We start from the raw sequence: 20,700 nt of genomic DNA on the forward strand, positions 1-20,700 counted from the left end.
CTCTATGCCTGAACGAAATTCAAGTTCCAACTCTCTGACCTTTGCTCAGGGTGGAAAGGCAACAACTCTGAGCAAGCTGAAACTCTCTGACCTTCAGACAAGGTGGAAATAGGCTCACATTTTTGGGCCTCCACATTCACCAAGAAAATAAATGATCGTAAATGCTGGCAAGGATGTGAGTAAAGGGGAACACTTATTCACTCTTGGTAGGAGTGTAAACCACTATGGTAATCAGAGGAGATTCCCCCCCCCAAAAAAAGCTACAAATAAACTACCACAAGAACCAGCTCTCTTTCTCCTTTGCATAAACCCAAAGGATTCTTGCTCATCCATGTTCCCTGCTGCTCTATTAGGAAAGATGGAATCAGCCTAGGTGTCCTTCGGTGGAGAGATGAATAATCAAAGGGTTACATTTTTCCATGAATAATTCCCATGAAGAAAAATAAAACAAGTTGCAGGAAAATTGCTAAATTATAACATTATAGTAAGAGAGGTAACCCAAGCTCAGAAAGCTAAATAGTCTACGTTCTCACAAGCAGATCTTAGTTTCTAATTTGTATGTATGCATAGTTATGTGAGAATGAGAGACAAAGATGTCAGGAAACTAGAAAGGGGACTAAACAGAGGAAAAGGACACATGAAGGTGGGATTCGGGGGCTGGAGAGATGGCTCAGCAGTTAAGAGCACTCGTTGTTCTTCTAGAGGACCGGGATTCAATTCCCAGCACCCACATGGCAGCTCATAGCTGTCTGTAACTCCTGTTCAAAAGGATCTGATTTCCGCATACAGATATACTTACAGGCAAAATACCAATGTATATAAATTAAAAATAAATAAGTTATTTAAAAAAGTAGAGTAGTAGGAGGGTTATAGAACCCATGTGATATGAAAGTAAAAGGGTGAATGCTGGGGTGAAGCAGTAATTCAAGGATGGGGGTGGAACATGGGAGAGAGAACAGGAAGAATAGGACAGGGTATTTAGAAAATGACTGTCAGATAATTTTCATAGAAAATAATAGATTTCTTCCTGTGTTTCATGGTTTTTGTTTTTTCTGTTCATGAGACAGCCCTGAAAATGTGAACTTGTAGTAATGATCCCCTTCCAAGTGCTGGGAGTGTAGACTTGCATAGAATTGTATTTTTAAAGCAGCCCTGGACGGATACATGGGTCAACTGCTATGTAATCAGAAGGGAAACAGACCTTTCCAAATAACTCCCCAAACCTATTGCCACAAAAGAACAATATGCTACTAATTAAAACTTCTGTCACCAACCATGATATCGCACACCTGTACTCCCAACACTGGGGAAGCTGAGGCAGGCAGATTGATTTATTCAAGCTGCAGACTAGATCAGCCAAGACTATATAGCAGGATTCTGTCTCAACAGCTAAGAGAGGTAGGTTGAGGGTAAGGGCAATCAAGATAAACATATACATGAAATTGGCAAAGAACAAATTTAATATTAGAAAAAAAATCTAAATTTATCCTCTCTGAATGTAAAGTGAAAGGACAAACTATAAACAGAAGTATGAATTTGATGTTTGTATGAAGTTAAGGTTATATATACTCAAAAATAACACTTGAATCTCAAATGGCTCTAGAAATCTTGGGAGCGATGCGTTTCTCTCTTTTGGGAGTAGTGCTCAAGACAGGGTTTCTCAGTGTGTAACTCTGACTGTCCAGAAATTGCTCTGTAGACCAGGCTGGCTACACACAGAGATCCGCCTGCCTCTGCCTCTCAAGTGCCAGCTATCTAGTGTGGCTACTGGGATTAAAGACGTGTGTTACCACTGCCTGGTCTGTAAAGATGACCAGTGTGGCTATTTTACGCTATGATCTACAGGCAAGCTCTATTTATTAAAATACAAATGAAATATCACTACAAGCACCCAGGCACAATTCCTCATTAATGTTAGCACATCAAACCCAGCAAAGTCATTTCTAAAGGCTGCTAACCACCCATTTCAGATTAAGGATCAGAAACTGTAGGGACATTTAAGACTTGCTCTGCTCCTCATGTCTCCTTGAACTCCTGTGTCCATATCCCATTCTGTGCTGTTTGAAATTATTTCTTTACATCTTCAAGCATAGTCAAGACGTATTTTGTGATTGGCTCATTTTAGTTTGATTTTGTTCAGCGTTTTTTGTAATTCCAAGAAGCTTTGACAAAAAAAAAAACCCTCAAAAAACAAAAAACAAGAGCTGGCCGTGGGGGGGTACACACCTTTAATCCCAGCACTCAGGAGGCAGAGACAGGAGGGCAGATCTCTGTGAGTTTGAGGTCTACAAGGCTCCAAAGCTACATAGCTAAAAAAAAAAAAAAAAAAAAAAAAAAAAAAACCACAAAACAACAACAACAACAAAAAACACCCAACTTTGATAAGAGCTTTATTCACATTTCTTCAGAAAGTATTGCATCAAGACATACTGTTGCTGTATCTGGGTATGATGGCAGTCATCTGTAATCCCAGCACTTGAGCCCCTAAAAGGAAGATTAAATCTAGCTTCAGGGAACCTAATACTATAGTTAATTGTGTGTAATTATTTCGTCTAGGATGGACCCCCAGTCCCTACAAGCACAGTGCTAAGATTCTAAGTGTCCTCTGAGGGATGGTTGACCCTCTGAGACATGTTCAGACAATTTGAGAATCCCAATCCCAGCAGAGATGCTGTGGTTTAGCCCTCCTGAAGGAGTGTATCCAGCTTCAGAATCCTTGCAAAGCAAGGTGTGCTTCAGCCTTGCCTCTAGTCTTTTACTTATATTAGCAATGGGAAATTGTACATAGAGTCTCCTATGGTAGGCAAGTGCCCCACACCTGAGCTGTATCCCCAAAGCTTTCATCGGTTTATTTTCGTTTTAAAGATAAGAGTCTTACCAAGTTGCCAGGCTGACCTTAAATTCATTGTGGCACAGACTCTCCTGCCCCAGATCTTAAGCCTGCACCATCAGTTCGTCTTGAATGTGAATTTCGAGGCACGGTTGAGATCCAGGCACGTGTCCCAGGCTCCAAGGTGCGAAGTCCTCAGGCTGGGTGACACCAGGAGTCTTACAGGTCCAGGCGGCCGCGTGACTGCGAGCGCGGATTGGCCAGGCCGGGCAGGCCCCGCCCCCGAGGCGCGGCGACCAATGAGCGCGCCGAGGACTGGCGGGCGAGCTCGCGGGCCGCAGCCGAGTTTCTCCGACGCCGCGGCCTGTGCTGCAGAGTCGGCGGGGAAACGACGTGCGACGTGCGACGCGCGGCTCTCCTGAGAGCCATGTCTAGGCGGGAATCCGCAGCCAACGCTTCCTCCTCGGGCGTTGCTCCCCGGCGAAGCTCGGCGGGGTCCCGCGGCGCCGGTCGGACGGCGGCGGAGGAGCAGAACCGGAGGGGCCGGGTCGGTAGCAGCAGGGGGGCGGGCGGCGGCTGGAGAGAGCCCGCGGGTGCCACCGCCGAGGCCGCGGCCGCAGGCGGCCGCCGCGAACCGCCGCTCTGCTTCGGGGTGAAGAACGACGTGGTGGGCGCGGTGATAGGTGAGCGCGGACGGGCGGCGGCGGGAGCAGCGCGGGGCGCGGTTCTGGGACGGCCGGCGGGGTCTGCGGGAGAGAACCTCCTGGGAGACTCGCGCGGGGTCCGCGGTGAAGCCGGGTGCTGACGGGCGGGTCTCTCCGCGTTCCCGGAGTGGGGCAGCAGCGCGGTACTGAGCGGGCTGTTTGGGCGAACACCCTCGAAGGTGACAAGTCAGAGCCTGGGCTTTGCCTTCGTTTAGCTGAACTGAACTGCAGAAAGCTGCATACGGGGAGTCCTAGCGGTGCAATGTTCAACTTCTCCTAGATGCATGTACAGCGATGTGGATGTTTCCCTCTGGCGTTAATTCTTAGCTCCAGTTACAGTTTTTATCCCCTGGGTCCTTGGAGTTAATATTTTTAGTTCTAAGAACCTGCGTTGTAGCATATTTATCATATTTTAAGGCTGTTTACTAAAGTAGACAGATTCCGTTTCCAAGGTTCATGCTCGAAGAATCTAAGCGAGAATCCCAGTATTTGAACACCAGAGAGCCAATAGGATTTTCTGTTTGTTTGTTTTTGTTGTTTTAGAAACAGGGTTTCTCTGTAGCTTTGGAGCCTGTCCTGGAACTATCTCTTGAAGACCAGGCTGACCTCGAACTCACAGAGATCCACCTGCCTCTGCCTCCCAAGTGCTGGGATTAAAAGTATGCGACACCACTGCCCAGCTGCTAATTACCTTTTTTAAAGAGAAGGATAAAGAAGGACATGGTGATGTAGGCCTTTAACCCCAGTCCTCTGGAGGTGGAAGCAGTCCTGGTCTATATATCAAGTTCAGGCAGGTTGGCCCTGTATAGTGAGACCCTGTGTGATGGCCATTTGTGGTTGTCAACTTGACTATATCTGGAATGAACTGCAGTTCAGAATGGAGGGCACACTTGTGATCCAGATCTTGAGGCAGGAGGAACCACACCTTATGCTGGAGTCCTGTATAAAGTCAATGGAAGAAGGAAGTGTTCCTTCTTTGCCTGCTTGCCCACACCTTGCCAGAAGATCCATTCCTTCGCTTGCAATGGAGCCTACCTCTTTGGGGTTCCCACATATTTTACAGAAGACCAGTTGAGACCCCCAGCTTTGTGGGACTGAACAACTACTAGCTTATTTCCATTCACAGTTGGCCTTTCTCCAGTTCTTTCCCAGAGGGACCTACAGCCTTTTACAAAGATAACGAACTGTACACTAGGGGAAAGGAAACAACTTCCGGGATCGCTTGGACACTGATTCTGAATTGACGCTGATTCCCGGAGATCCCAACGAACATTGTGGCCCTTCTATTAAAGTAGGGGATTATGGAGGTCAGGTGACTAGTGGAGCTTTGGCTGATGTCCAGCTCATAGTAGGTCCCTGAACTCATCTGGTGGTTATATTTCCCCAGTTTCAGAATGTATAATTAGGATTGATATACTTAGAAGTTGGCAGAATTCTCATATTGGTTCCCTGACCTGTGGGGTGAGGGCCATTATGTTTGGAAGGGCAAATGGAACTCGTTAGAGTTGCCGCTGTTGAAGAAAATAGTGAACCAGATACAATATTGCATCCCTGGAGGAACTGCAGAAATTAATGCCACCGTCAGGAACTTCAAAGATGCAGTCAGTGTTAGCTCTCACACATCTCTCTCCCTTTTAACTCCCCTATCCGGACAGTGCAGAAGACAGATGGATTGTGGAGAGTGACCGTACCTATCAAAAACTCGATCAGGTAGTAACTCCAGTTGCAGCGGCTGTACCAGATGTAGGGTGTCCTTACTTGAGCAAATTAACACATCTGGTACATGGTATGATTTAGCAAATGCCTTTTCCTCAGTACCTGACCATAAGGACCACCAGAAACAATTTGCTTTCAGTTGGCAAGACCAACAGTATACCTTTACAGTTTGCCTGCTCTCTGTCATAACTTAGAAGAGATCTTGATCATTTGTCTCTTCCACAAAATATCAATCTGGTGCATTATATTTATGACATTATGCTGATTGGATCAAGTGGGCAGGAGGTAGCAACCATTTTGATAACACATATGCACATCAGAGGATGGGAAATAAATCCAACCAGAATTCAAGGGCCTTCTACCTCAGTGAAATTCTTAGGAGTCCAGTGGTATGGGGACATGCAGAGATATTCCTTCTAAGGTGAAGGATAAATTATTGCACCTAATCCCTCCCACCACTGAGAAAGAAGCACAATGTTTACTAGGCCTCTTTGGATTCTGAAGACAGCACATTCCTCACTTGGGTGTGCTACTCTGTCCCATACTAAAGTGATTTGGAAAACTGCTAACTTTGTGTGGGGCCTGAAACAAGAGAAGGCTCCTCAACAGGTCCAGGCTGCAGTACAGGTTGCTCTACCACTTGGACCATATGATCCAGCAAGACCCTATGGTACTTGAGGTGTCAGTGGCTGATGGGGATGGTGCTTGGACCTTTGACAAGCCCCTCTAGATGAATCACAGAAGACATTTTGGATTTTGGAGCAAGGCTCAACCATCATCTGCAGACTCTTCTCCCTTTGAAAGAGGACTATTGGTCTACTATTGGGCCTTAGTGTAAACTGAGCGTTTGACAGTGAGCCACCAGGTCATCAAGTAGGACTTGCATAGAAGCAGTTTATTATCATATGGAAGTGGTATATACAAGATTAGGTACAAGCAAGCCAGTAAGTTGCTCCTCTCCATGGCCTCTGCATCAGCTCCTACCTCCAGATACCAGCCCTGCTTGAGTTCCTGTTCTGACTTCCTCCAATGATTGACTATGATCTGGAAGCGTTAACCAAATAACGCTTTCCTCCAACTTGCTTTTTGGTCATGGTGTTTTGTCACAACAATAGAAACCCTAACTAGGAAACCATGTTTTTAAAATAAAATCTTTTTAAGACAAAAAAGAAGGCAGTCTTTTTGTAGTTATAGTCTATGTTTTACTCTTAGGAGATGCTGAACACCTTATAGACTTAAATGTTTCTGAAGAATGTCTGTTCAAACCCCTCACCCTTCGAATTTGTCAGGGATTCTAACCAGGGTCCTAGGCTACTCAGACAGGTGCTGTACCACTCGGCTCTACCTCTCCTTCCTTGCTAGATGTGCTGGTTCAGTGCTTGAAATGCCTCTACTTAGGAGGCAAAGGCAGGAGGATGGCCTTGCGTTTAAGGCCAGTTTGGGATGCTTTTGTGAGTCATTGTCCTAAAACACAAACAAACAAAACACAAAAACAAAAATCCTGAATTTTGCTATTGTTAACAGTGGCTCCAATTTCTTTACATTGTTTTCAATGCAGTTTGGATCCAATTTTTGTACGTACTGGAATAGACTCTTTGCCTCCATCTCAGTGAAAGAAGCCTCCTACTCTGCACACAATGTGAAATGTCTGCTAAGTGTCATGGCACACGCCTTTAATCCCAGCACTCGGGAGACAGAGGCAGGCGGATCTCTGTGAATCTGAGGCCAGCCTGGTCTACAGAGAGAGTTCTAGGACAACCTGGGCTCTTAACCAGAGAAACCCTGTCTCAGAAAACAAGAAAAAACAAAATAAACAAAAAACAAACAACAAATATGAAATGTCAGCCTCTTCCCCCTTCCAAAAGAGAAAGTATTTCCTGCACCCTAAGAACCTGCCCTCGAATGATCTGAGGATGAGCCACACAAAGGCCTTTGAGGGAACTACATAGACCCCTTTTACTGATTTCAGTTCATAATCATAGATTTCTTTATTTTTTTTAAACAGGTCGTGGTGGGTCAAAAATTAGAGAAATCCAAAATATAACAAACACTAGAATACAGGTAAGTGATTTGTGTTCCTGAAACCTGAGAGCATAACTCTTCATAAGGAACCCCTGACTAGCATCTGCTTTGTGCTTAACGTGGTAAAGTACACGGCCAGAGCTCTTCATGTTCTTAATCATACTGACAGTGAAAGGCGTCACTAAATTCTCAGGCTGAGAAAGCAGCCCTTGTCTTCTGCAGAGTCTTGTCTCTACCCTGTATTTTCCATGGTTTTCATTTTCCCTTAGTTGTCCAGCTTTCTTCTAGTCTCCTCACCATTCTCCACTAGTCAGAGGAGTCTCCCTAAAATATAGTCATATAGTTCCTTTTCTGCATAAGAGCCTTTGGTGGTTCTCTAGTCTTTTTTTTTTAAGCTATTTAGTTGGGGTACTGGGGACTGAACCCACAGTCTCGTGTGTATTCTAGGCAAGCATTCTACCACAGAAATACATCCCAGACCTTTTATTTTTATTATATTTATTTGTGAATGTGTACATATGTGTGCATTCATATACTAGCACCTGTGACATGTGGAGGTCAGAGAACAGCATTCAGGAGTTGGTTCCCTTTCAGTATGTGGTTCTTAGAGATCTAGCTCAGGTCACTGGGCTTGGCAGCAAGCACCTCTACCCACTGAACCATCTCACCAGTCCAACCCAAGGTCTCAATTTTCAACACAGATTGGCCTGGAACATGGTATTTAGTTCAGACCGGCCCTATAACTCCAGAGTCTCCTGTTCTTCAGCCCGTGAATGGTAGAATTACATGTGTACACTACCTGCAGCAGCCAAGATCCGAGCCTGGTAATCCCAGACTCCTGGGCATAGTCCACTTGGCCTGGCATATTTGAAGACTGCCTAATACTTCCTCACACTGTCACCCTGCAGTTGTCTCTTTCTAGGCAACTTCCACTGAACTTCAGATGAGTCAAGTTATGACATCCTCCCAGCATCTTATAATGGCTTCATTTAGCACTTAACACAGAGTTGTTTATATCTGTAAACCCTGGAGTTGACAAACATTGAATAACCATCCAAGAAAGACAACACTTGACGTAGAGTAATTTTCAAGATGAATATTGATAAGTACATTTAAATATGTCATTTGCTAGCCCTGGTGCTGTGGGCCTATAAACCCATTTGCTCAGGAAGATCACAAGTTCAGGGCCTGCCTGGGCTACAGTATGAGTTCATAGCCAACCCCGGGTAAATTAGCATGACTCTGACTCAAAATACAATGTGAAAAGAGGGCTGGGAGATAGTTCCCTAACCTGTGTGAAGCCCTGGGTTCAGTCCTCAGTGGTGTAATAAATTGTATTCTATCCTAGTTCTCATTACCCTAGCCTTGAAAACCCAAATCTGCAGGGCAACGGTGACACACACTTTTAATCCCAGCACTCAGGAGACAAAGGCAGGCAGCTCTCTGAGTTGAAGGCTGGCCTGGTCTACAGAGTGAATTCCAGGACAGCCAGGGCTACACAGAGAAACCCTGTCTCAAAAAACTAAATCAAAAGCAAAACTAACTCTATCATTGCATACATGTATACATACATGTGTTAATTAGAGAATCCTTTTATTTTAATTTTACTTTTTATATGGGGCGGGGGGAGCACAAACACCAGAGGGTTGTGTGTGGTGTTCAGTGGGATCCAGAGATTGAACTCAAAGCCAGGCTTTGGGAGTGAGTTCCTTTGACTGCTGAGCCATCTGAGCAGCCCCTGTATTGTTTTATTTTTCCCTCTACCAGTGTGTTCTGAATTTAAGTTTACAGATTGTCATTGTTACCCATCAGGAGTCATAGGATCCTAGTCAGACTGGATATGGAATAGTAGCAAGACCGTGTTTACATTCTTTCTTACTATCTGAAGTAGAGTAATTAATTATTAGGCTTGATGAGGAGACTTCAATCTCACCTTTGTTTCTCCCTTTTTAACTAGGTAATAAAAGGAAGTCCTGAGGCAGAAATCAAAATTTTTGGCAATAAAGCCATGCAAACAAAAGCAAAAACAGTGATAGATAATGTTGTTAAAAAACAACAAAATTACATTCCAGGACACAAAGTTGGTAAGTAATTTTTACACACTTAAGTGCTTTAGTTTATTGTTTTTATTGATGTTGTTATTGAGACAGATTCTCACTATGTAGCCTTTGGCTGGTCTGGAACTGTGTGTAGACCAAGCTGACCTTGAACCATAAAGATCTGCCTGCCTTTGCCTCCCATGTGCTGGGATTAAAGGCATATACCACAATGTCCAGCTACTCTAGATATTTTTAAATTTTATTTATTTATTCTTCTCTGATATATTACATCCCAACCACAGTTTCCCCTCCCTCCTCTCTTCCCAGGCCCTTCCCATATCTCCCCTCTCCCTCAGATCCACTCCTCCTTCATTTCCCTTAAGAAAAAAGCAGGCCTCCCATGGATATCAACCAAACATGGCATAACAAGTTATAATATGACTAGGTTCAAACCTTCATATTAAGGCTGACAGGACAACTCAGTGGGGGAAAAGGGCCCCCAAAGGAGACAAAATAGTCAGAGACAGCCCCCACTCCCACTGTTAGGAGTCCCACAAGAACTCCAAGCTACATAACTGTAACACATATGCAGAGGACCTAGGTCAGACCCATACAGGCTCCCTGATGGCTTCAGTCTCTATGAGCCCCCTGTGAACCCTGGTTGATTATGTGGGCTATGTTCTTCTAATGTCCTTGACCCCTCTGGCTCCTATAGTCCCTCCTTTCCCTCTTCTGTGGGATTCCCTGAGCTCCACCTAATGTTTTTGGCCCTGGGTCTTCTCCCATCAGTTACTGAATGAAGCCTCTCTGGTGACAGTTATACTAGGCTTCAGTCTATAAGTATAGCAGAATATCATTAGGAATCATTTTATTGATTTTTTTCTTGTCGTATTTTAAAGATACTTTTTACCATTATTTTTTATTGGTTTTGTTCTCTTCTGTGATGCAGAGTCTCCATATGTAGGACAAGGTGATCTCAAACTCATAATCCATTCATTCACTCAGCCTCCGGAGAAATGGGAATACAAATGCGCTTCACCATACCTGGTTCTTTTTCAGTGTTATAAACATCATACTTGATTCCTTTCTTCAGGCAAAGCTTTAGATGTTCCAGATCTACACAATTTTTCAATAAAGGGCTAGATTACTTTGGCTTTTTAAAATTACATAATGTCAGTAAAGTTGCTTGCCACCAAGAATAACAAACTAACCTGAGTTCTATCCCCAGAATGCATATAGTAGAAAGCGAAAACTACTTCCTACATGTTGTCCTCTGACTTGTACCCCATGGCATATTCAGGGACATGTGAGTGCACACACATACACACACACTGTAAAAATAAGCAAAAATAAATGGATGTAAAAAAAACATACATAATACCTGTGGCTACTTAACTATTATGGTTAAATCTAGTCTTACTTTTAGCCACAGGTAAGTTCAAATGAGAGAACTCTTTAATGCACACTTTAGTATTAAGGGTAAAGATTGGTCCTGTGTGTGTGCTCTAACTTGTATTCAGAGGCCAGCAGTAGGTCTGGGTGCTCTCCACCTATTTTAGGTAGGGTCTTTGATTTACTGCAGACTGACTGAGCTACTCAAGCTGGCCAGCCTGCTCTGAGAACCTCTGTGTCCACCTCCCTCTTCTGTGGTTCCAGGAGGACCACCATGCCCACTTGGAGCAGACGTGGGGGCTGGGGATCCAAATCTGGTCCTCATGCTTGCTTTGTGTTTTACATAGAACCATCTCCCTAGACCCTGGAAATTACAGATTTTTTTACATTAATATTAATATCCTCATATAAATAAACACAAAAATATTGCATTGGGGATCTTGTGCTGTCAGGATTTACTTCAAAGCTAATTTTGTAAAAATCTTTTAACAGATATTATTGAATTCCAACCTTCTGTTGGAACAGATACCAGCACAAGTGACAGTGTAACAGAAGATCAGCCTTTGATAGATTGGGACCAAATCCGAGAAGATGCTTTGAAATGGGAAAAGAAAAAGTGGGCAGGTCAGTGCTGTATCCTACCATTTGTGGGCAGAGGCACTATTTCTTTACTGAAGTTCATGTCCTCTGTAACCCAGCTTCTTAACCTGTGAGTCATGACCCCTGCAGGATCATGTAACTGAATTTAAAGGTCATGAAAAATGTGGCAACAGTACAAGGTTTCTGGACACTCAGTGACCAAACATTAATCAAAATCAGAAGCATAATAGATCTGAAGCGTTTTGGGCCGTGCTCACCTGTGTCACAGCACAGGCAGCCTTCACCACAGCCTTGGTTTGGACATGCGCTCTGTGTTTACACATAGATGGTACATTCCATCCTACCGCACACCATCACTAGATGCCGCCTGAAATACCTCTGCTCAGGTTTGATACTCTATGTTATCAATTGCAGGGTATTTTACTGTACATGCAAAGTTTTCTGACTGTAGAGAAACATAATGCTTTAACTACAGAAAAAGAGTTGGTAGTTTTTAGGCATTCCTCAGCATATTAAATATCAAATTAGTATATCTTTGAATTATGCTGTTTTAGAATGTTTGATTCTAAAAGTTGCTGGTCAGGCATGGTATCATACACTTTTAATCCCAGAATTCTGTGGGCAGAGACAAGGAGATCTCTTTAAGTTTGAGGCCAGCCTGGTCTATATAGCAAATTCCAAGCCAGCCAGGGCTACATAGTGAGACTCTGCCTCAAAAAAAAGTAAAAGAATAATTAAAAAATTGATATTTGAGTTGCAGAGGACTCTCAAAAAAGAAAAATATTCAATGATTTGCCTTGGAATTAGCATAGAATTTCCAACAGTTTATGAAATCACCGTTTTGTACTATATATTTGTGTAAAGTGACATTCTTAAGCATAAATGATTAGAATATAAAATACTGACAATTCTAAAAACTAGTGATAGTGCTCTATACCCTGCACTATAGTTATTCAACTAAGATTTAATTCTTTGTATAAAAATAAATAAGCTGGGCAGTGGTGATGCACATCTTCCTAGCACTCAGGAGTCAGACTGCTCTACAGAACAAGTTCCAGGACAGCCCGGGTTATGTAGAGAAACCCTGTCTTGAAAAACCAAACAAAAAAAATAAAAGAAAAAATAGATAAGCACATCTATCTCATTAGAATACAATCTTACATTAATCTTTAATAAATGGTAAAATTCTATATATACCAAAGAATTTTTTAAGTAAATCTCTGATTTAATATCAGTGATTGTTTGATATATTTACCTGTTTTATATAACAGTCAAGGTCATTTAAAACTTTCACAAGTGAAAAGTGGTTCTGAGATAAAAGTTTAAGAAGTCCTGCTTCATGAAATGTCTACTTTCAGGCTCGAATTAAGCACGAAACTTGGCTATTAAAATGAAGCAACAATACAGCATCATTATTTAATTTTTGGTTGTATAGGCTGGAGAGAGATGACTCAGTGTGCAAAAGTATTTATTGCACAATCATGAGGACCTGGGTTTAGCTCTTAGCACCCCACCCACATAAAAAGCTGGATGTGGTCCTGTGAATGCCTGTACCTCTAGCTTGGGGTTAGAGGGGTGGAACCAGGAGGACTGGCAGCCAGCCTAACTGAAAAATTTGAACTCCAGGTCCACCAAGACAACTTGCCTCAAAAAAATAAGATAGAAAGGGATAGAGGGGAATTGTAGTAAGAGGGGGATGGGCCACATCCCACTGCCTGGCTAGCTTAACCCCCGAAATAACCACACAGAAATTATATTAATTAAATTACTGCCTGGCCTATTATTTCTAGCCTCTTATTGGCTAACTCTCCCATATTAGTTTAACCCATTTCTAATAATCTGTATATCACCACAAGGTCGTGACTTACGGGGAAAGATTCTAACCAGTGTCTGTCTCAGGCAGGAGAATCATGGTGTCTTCCTGTCTGTCCTTCTTCCCAGCATCCAGTTCTGTCTACTACGTCTACCTAAGTCTGCCCTATCAAATGGCCAAGGCAGTCTCTTTATTCAACCAATGAAAGCAACACATAAACAGAAAAAACTCCTACACGTATCCAGAGAATATGTGATGTCCTTTGGCCTCAGTAAGCTGCAACATACTCTTACACACAGATGTTTGTATACACATTCATACATACTTCACATGTACACAAAAATAGTACATTATTAATAAACTAATCAAAGTGTTAGTGACTACATCATCGTGTGGGCCTGAACCTCTACATGTTAAGTTTTTAGTGCTATGGGGCACTGCGTAAGGATTTAAGCTTAGAAGAGGTGCTTTTACATCCTCAGGGTCTGCAGAGTCACAACAGAGCTTGTCATATAAGCAGCAGGATCAAGTTCAGATCTCCAACACCCACATATAAAGGAAGATGGGGGCTGATCGTCTGTAATCTCATGGCTTGGGGAATGGAGAAAAGTAGATCCTAAGAGTTCACTGGCCAGCCAGTCTAGCCAGTTGGTGAGCTTCAAATTCAGTGAGAGTGCAACTGAGGAGGACACCCACTGTCATTCTCTGGCTTGCACGTGCACACATATATGCATGCATACATCCATACATGCATACACTATGCTCACACAAAGAGAGACTCAGACAGACAGAAACAACCTCAGAAAATTGAGAATTTATATTTAAGGCCAAAAAGAAGTAGTATGGGGGCTGGGAATTTGTGGATCAGTAGTAGAGTAAGTTTCTGAACAAGAAGGTCTGGGTGTGGTTATCAACATTACAAAAATAAATGCTAATGGTATGGGCCTGAAGAGATGCCTTGATTAAGAGTGTATGTACTGCTCTTGCAGAAGACAGGAGTTTGGTTCCTAAGGATCAGTTCCAGGGGGAATTCAATGCCATGACCTGCAAGCCTCACTCACATGCTCACATGTAGACACACATTCATACACATAATAAAAGTATCCTGGTGTGATAGCAGATGCCTTTATTCCCAGCACACAGGAGGCAAAGGCAGGCAGATCTCTAAGTTTAAGGCCAGTCAGAGCTGCATAATGAAATTTTGTTTCCAAAACTAAATAAATAAAAATAAATAAATCTGAAAGATTTTAAACTAATGTTATGGACCTTTGAAGAAAAATTAAAGTCAATCTAAAATGTTTTAAAGCAAATTCATCTGTTGCAGTAAGTTGGGCTTCTTTAAAAATCATGCTCTCCAGCCAGGCCCAGTGGTACACACTTTAATCCCAGCATTCAGAGTGTATGAAGAAGGCAGAGGCAGGTGGATCTCTTGTTAGTTTGAGGTCAACCTGGTCTACATAGTGAACTCCAGGACAGTCAGAGCTACACAGTGAGACCCTGCATAGAAAAAAAAATCATACTTTCCTTTCCTTTAACGTAAAAGATTCCTTCCTGGAGGCTGTAGGCATGCCTGAATGATTAAGGATACCTGCTGCTCTGGCAGAGAAGCCTAGTTCAATTCCCAGCACACTTGTTGGGTGACTCACAACTGCCAAAGGACCTAACTGCCTTTTCTGGCCACCCACAGGCTGTGGGTGGCATACACCCACACAGATATGCATAAACATATATAATAAGTAACAAAATACAAATTTTTTTAAAAGAGTCCTCCCTGGGTGAAAAAAATATAGTTGAAAGAGAAACCAAAAGGAGATCTTTTAGACTGGCATAAGCCTAGACAGCAACATGTAGAACTATCAAAAACTGTGCGCATAGAGAACTTAATATTATTCTAGTTTGAAATCTGTAGTTTTGAATAAGTGTTAGTAAATGTACATTCTCATTTTTTATCTAAGTTTGGATTGTCATCTTTGTCCCAGATTTACCTCCAATTAAGAAAAACTTTTACATAGAATCAGCAACGACCAGCTCAATGTCACAAGTGCAGATAGACAACTGGAGGTGGGTAGTTGCTTCATTACCTCAGTGTTCTTAGGTTCTTACTATTGACTTGTTAGGCAAGGATTTTGAATGGTTGTATTGTAACACTATTCCCAGCTTTCATGTTTGCTCGACTGAAATCTTAGCTGCATCTTATATGATGAGTTTTAGAGCAGTGTTGTCAAATACTACAGTGGAGCATGGTGGCACATGTCTGTAATCCCAGCACTCAGTAGGCAGAGGTAGGAGAATCATGAGTTCAAGGTCAGCAAGACTGTCACAAACAACAAATGTCCAGTTGTGATGGTGGAAGCTGGTCTGTTTGTGTCTCAGAGGCCATGCTTAGCACCCGAACACTTACTGTGGTTCTTATAGCCAAGGAACTAAATGCAATGCTGGGGATGTAACAGTCAACCTCAAAATGCATGATAGTGACCCCATAGATTATAACGTACCTGAAGAAGTACTATTTTGAAGTGATTGTAGCTGCAATAAACAATGCAATGCATTATTCACATGTATGTGGTGACATGACGGTGGTAAACTAAAGCTATGCTAGTCAGAGTATAGTGTGTTTATGTACAGCTTATAAAACTTCATGCTGAGAATAGACAACTGCTACTAGTTTATATATTTGCTATGCTTTTATTATTATTTTAAAGTATATGCATTCTGACAAAAGTATTCTAGGGCTGGAGGTGCCTCTTAGTAGTAGAGTACATGCCTAGCATGTGCAATACTCTGTATTTGGTCCTCCCTGTCCCTCCCCTGCCAAATGAAAAAGTTACTCTAGGACTGAGGATATAGCTCAATTGGTAGAATGCTTGCCTAGCATGCACAAAACCCTAAGTTTGGTTCCTAGTATCGTGACGGCAAGATGGCACATGCCTGCAATCCCAGCCCTCTAGATAAAGGCAAGGATCAGAAGTTGAAGATCATCCTTGTCTATATAATGAGATTGATAACAGTCTGGAATACAAATCCCTGTCTCAAAGAAAAAAAGAGCTGCTGTATGTCACATTATCCTCCTGCCCCTACTTTTCCTTTGATGAGATTATAAGTGTGTACCATCATGCATTCGAGGCCAATACTCTACAACTTCGCTATTTCCTCAGCTAACAGTGAAAAGGTTTTTAAAATTTGTTTTTTTAATATGGTAATTTCTTTTGTAATGAATCCCATTGCTTTTTAATTACACTTATATATGCATGTATGTGTGCATACATACATGCACAGCATTGGCGCACATATGGAGGCCAAAGGATCACTTGCAGCAGTTGCTTCTCCCCTACTCTGTGGGTCTCAGGGATGGAGCATCAACTTCACTGTCACGCACCTTTATTCACTGAGCCATCTGACTAGCACTTCTTTTCATTTTTAAAAATTTCACATATGTGTACTGTACTTACATCATTTCTCCCTTGCCTCTCCTCCCTCCAACTCCTCATTTGTCCCTTCCACATCTTCTCAAATGCATGGTTTTTTTCTCTTTCTCTTTGTTACTATTACATATCATTGTTACATGAATTAAACAACCTGCTGAGTCCATTTGTTGTTGCTTATATGTATGTATGTTTTCAGGGCTGACTATTTGGTGGTAAATAACCAGTTAGGGCCTTTGTCCTTGGGGATGACTGATTCTTCCTCCCTCAACATTCATAGTTCCCTATAGCTCTTCATTTGGGGGTGGGACCTTATGAAAGATTGACCCTGTCAATCTTGGCATGTCAACTGGTATTTAGGAATATATTTGAGATTTCATGGGTATATCTTCCCTCTCATATCTAGAAGACGCGATTTCACCAAAGGTGACCTGGTCCTCTGGCTCTTGAAATCGTTCCACCTTGTCTTTGGTGGTGTTCCTCTGGCCTGAGATATAGGGCCTGTCTCAGATGTAGATCTATCAATTGGAGCTGGACATTACAGTCAGTTTGTTCTCTCAGTTTTGGCCAGGTGTACTTTTCTGTAATTATCTGTCTACTACAAAACAAAGAATAATTTTTCAACCTCTTGAGTTCTTATCTGAAGTAATAAGATTTTTTTTGTGAGTCTATGATTGTTTGGGCTGCATGTATATATGTATACCACATACATTAGGTTCCCAAGGAAGCTAGAAGAGGGCGTAACTGGAGTTACAAACTGTGATAGCCACCATGTGGGTACTGGGAACTGAACCCCAGTTCTTTGCAAGAGCAAATAGCACTCTTAACCACTGAACCATCTCTTCATCCCGTTAATAGCAACCTTAAAAACTGACACAAATCTTACAAATAAGTCTGTTGTAAAAATGACAGGCGGGCATAGTAGTGCATGTCTGAAATCTTAGCACTTTGGAGTTTGAGGTAAGATGATGAGGAAAGAGTTCAATGTCAGTGTAAACTACGTGTGAAGTTTGAGACTAGCCAAGTCCACATGAGGTTCTGCAAAAAAAAAAATAGATGTAGCAGAAAGATGATTGAGATAATGCTAAGCCTTGGTCAAATAACTCATCTTAGGACATCTGCTAGCCTAGTTTTATATTATCATGCACATATTTGGGTCCCATTTTCCATATTTATTTATTCATTCATTCATTCACCCATAGAATTAGGTTTTCCTTTACCTCTGCACCCTCACTTAAGAGGGAAACAGGGTCCTAGTTCTTTTGTTTAGTTATTTGTTTTGAAACAGAGTGTATAGCCCAAGCTGGCCTCAAACTTTTAATCCTTCTGTCGCCACTTCCAAGTGCTGGCATTCCAATTGTGTGCTACCATGTCCAGCCCTTCATTTCTTAATCTATAGCACCTTAAAAAATCTGGTTTTAATCAATCACAGATGACTTTCTGGCTATTACCTGAACTGACTGTAAGAAATATGCTTTTCTTGGGCAGGGCCGTGGTGTCACACGCCTTTAATCACAGCACTCGGGAGGCAGAGGCAGGTGAATCCCTGTGAATTCGAGGCCAGCCTGGTCTTCAGGATCTAGTTCCAGGACAGCTAGGACTGTTAAACAGGGAAACCCTGTCTCGAAAAACCAGAAAAAGGAAGGAAGGAAGGAAGGAAGGAAGGAAGGAAGGAAGGAAGGAAGGAAGGAAGGAAGGAAGAAAGGAAGGAAGGAAGATGCTTTTCTTTTCAAGTCAAGAGAACAAATCCACTAATACTTGTATTTTCTATAAAGGAAAGAAAATTTTAATATAACGTGTGATGACTTGAAAGATGGTGAGAAACGTCCTATCCCTAACCCTATATGTAAATTTGAAGATGCCTTTCAAAGTTACCCAGAAGTTATGGAAAACATTAAAAGAGCAGGCTTTCAAAAACCTACACCAATTCAGGTATGCTTTTGTTAACTCCAATATTTCATTGAACACTCCCCCCCCCCAGATAATATCTGTTAAATGTTAGAAGTTAAATCAGGGAATAGCTGTGTCTTAAAAGCATGTGCCCAGTACCTCCTGCAGCACTGCCAATGACTGACAAGATGTGTTTAAAAACCTAGAGCTGACGGGCACAAACGGATGGCAAGAGGAGTTGTGATTTTTGTTTCAGTATTGATCTTTTTTTCAGTCACAGGCGTGGCCAATAGTTCTACAAGGAATAGATCTTATTGGAGTAGCACAGACTGGAACAGGAAAGACACTGTCCTATTTAATGCCTGGATTTATCCACCTAGACTCTCAACCACTGTAAGAACTCCCTTGGCTCTATTTTTTTTATTAGGGATTTATATATCTATATAAATATACTATATAAACATATATAGTATATAACAAAAACTGTAATTAAGTTGTGTCATTTCTTGCATTGGTCAAAGTGATGCCTCTTCTTTGCCAGGCTGCACATGGCTATGCTTATGATATATACTGTCATAAAGCCATTTTAGGAAGCAATAGATACTGTCTACCAGAAGTCAATAAAAAACACTGGAATCAAATTGCCTAAATTGTTCTAAATCATATTGTTTAATTAAATTTCTATGAATGTATTGTCCAATATAGTTCCATTCAATGAAAAAATGTTTATCATTTCAAATGAAATGTTAAAAAATGTCATGTTAAATGAACAAGTAAATATTTGAGGCAGTGGATTTGTGATGTATGTGACTTATTTTCTGGCTTTTGTCATTTTGTGGTAACTCTACCTTTATAATAAAAATTATAGAAACTTATACCAACAGCTTATTTTTTAGGTATATTAGTTGTAATTAATAAAATTAAGTCTACACGAGGAACTTATTTATTTATTTATTTATTTTGAGACAAGGTTTCTCTGTGTAATAGTTCTGTCTATCCTGACATCTGCTTTGTAGACCAAATTGGCTTCAAACTCACAGAAATGCCTGCCTCTGCCTCCCAAATGCTGGTATTAAAGGCATGCACCACCACCACCTGGCCTACAGGAGGAACTTTTTAATCATATACTTCACCAAAAAATAAAAATGTGTCTTTTCTGCTTCTTTGACACTCATCATTACAAATCTTGCTCTAAATGACCTTGCCATGCACCTGAGACAAATAACTTACTATTATTGTTTCCTTTTAAAGAGCTAGAGAACAAAGAAATGGACCAGGCATGCTAGTCCTTACACCAACCCGGGAATTAGCCCTTCAAGTAGAAGCTGAATGTTCTAAATATTCATATAGTGATCTTAAAAGGTAAGTCATTTCTATAGAAGTGTTATATTCACCTACACATTTGTAGTAACTTTATTTAAATTGTGTATGTGTGTGTTTCTTTGATTCAAATTCACAGTCTTGTGCATATTTGCCAAATGCTCAGCCCCTGAACTATCACTCCAGCTCTACAAATTAATTTTCAATTGGTACACAACAATAAAATCATATTTATTAATGGGGTACCATGTTATGCTTTGGTACGTGCATGAATTATGTAATGTTTAGGTTGAATTAAACGTTTCCTCAAACTTTTCTTTTTTGAGACAGGGTCTCTCTCGCTGTCCTGGAACGCACTATGTGTATCAGGCAGGCCTCAAAGTCACAAAGATCTCCATTTCTCTGCCTCCCTAGTGCTGGGATTAAAGGAATGTGCCACCACTGGGCTTCTTAAATATCATTTTTTGAGTTGTAAACATTCAAAAGCCTTCTGATTCTTTAAAATGTACATTTTTATGGACTGACATGCTAGCTCATCAGTTAAGAGTGCCTGCCCCTTACAGAAGACCCAAGTTTGGTTCCTAATACCTAAGTCAGCACACACCCACTTAGAACTGCAGCTCCAGGGAAATCCCACACCTCTGGCTCCAAGAGCACTTGCACTTATGTGCATATACTTGTGTTCAGACAAACACATAATTAAAAATAGTAAAAATAAATCTTAAAAAACATACACTATAGCTAGGCAGTAGTGGCACACTCCTCTAATCCCAACACTTAGGAGGTAGAGGAAGAAGGATCTCTGAGGTCAAAACCAGCCTGTTCAACAGAGAGAGTTCCAGAACAGCCAGGGCTCCACAGAAAAATCTTGTATCAAAAAACAAAAATACATTGTATTATTAAAATCACTGCTGTATGGGGCTGGAGAGATAGCTTAGTCAATAAGTACATT

General features: G+C 41.6%; 1 protein-coding gene across 1 annotated transcript in view; it reads left to right on the forward strand.

Moving 5' to 3' along the window:
• Nucleotides 1-3,171: 3,171 nt before the first annotated feature.
• Ddx43 (DEAD-box helicase 43) overlaps nt 3,172-20,700 on the forward strand; it is a 28,736-nt gene continuing 11,207 nt past the window's right edge. Inside the window, exons 1-8 of the mRNA XM_085689440.2 lie at nt 3,172-3,513; nt 7,256-7,311; nt 9,230-9,356; nt 11,196-11,327; nt 15,096-15,177; nt 18,314-18,470; nt 18,703-18,821; nt 19,680-19,790. Coding sequence (XP_085545566.1) covers nt 3,258-3,513; nt 7,256-7,311; nt 9,230-9,356; nt 11,196-11,327; nt 15,096-15,177; nt 18,314-18,470; nt 18,703-18,821; nt 19,680-19,790 — 1,040 coding nt within the window. The 5' untranslated portion in view covers nt 3,172-3,257. The remainder of the gene's footprint in view (nt 3,514-7,255; nt 7,312-9,229; nt 9,357-11,195; nt 11,328-15,095; nt 15,178-18,313; nt 18,471-18,702; nt 18,822-19,679; nt 19,791-20,700) is intronic.

This window comes from Myodes glareolus, chromosome 4 (genome assembly GCF_982192425.1).
Source record: "Myodes glareolus chromosome 4, mMyoGla1.1, whole genome shotgun sequence".
NCBI lineage: Eukaryota > Metazoa > Chordata > Mammalia > Rodentia > Cricetidae > Myodes > Myodes glareolus.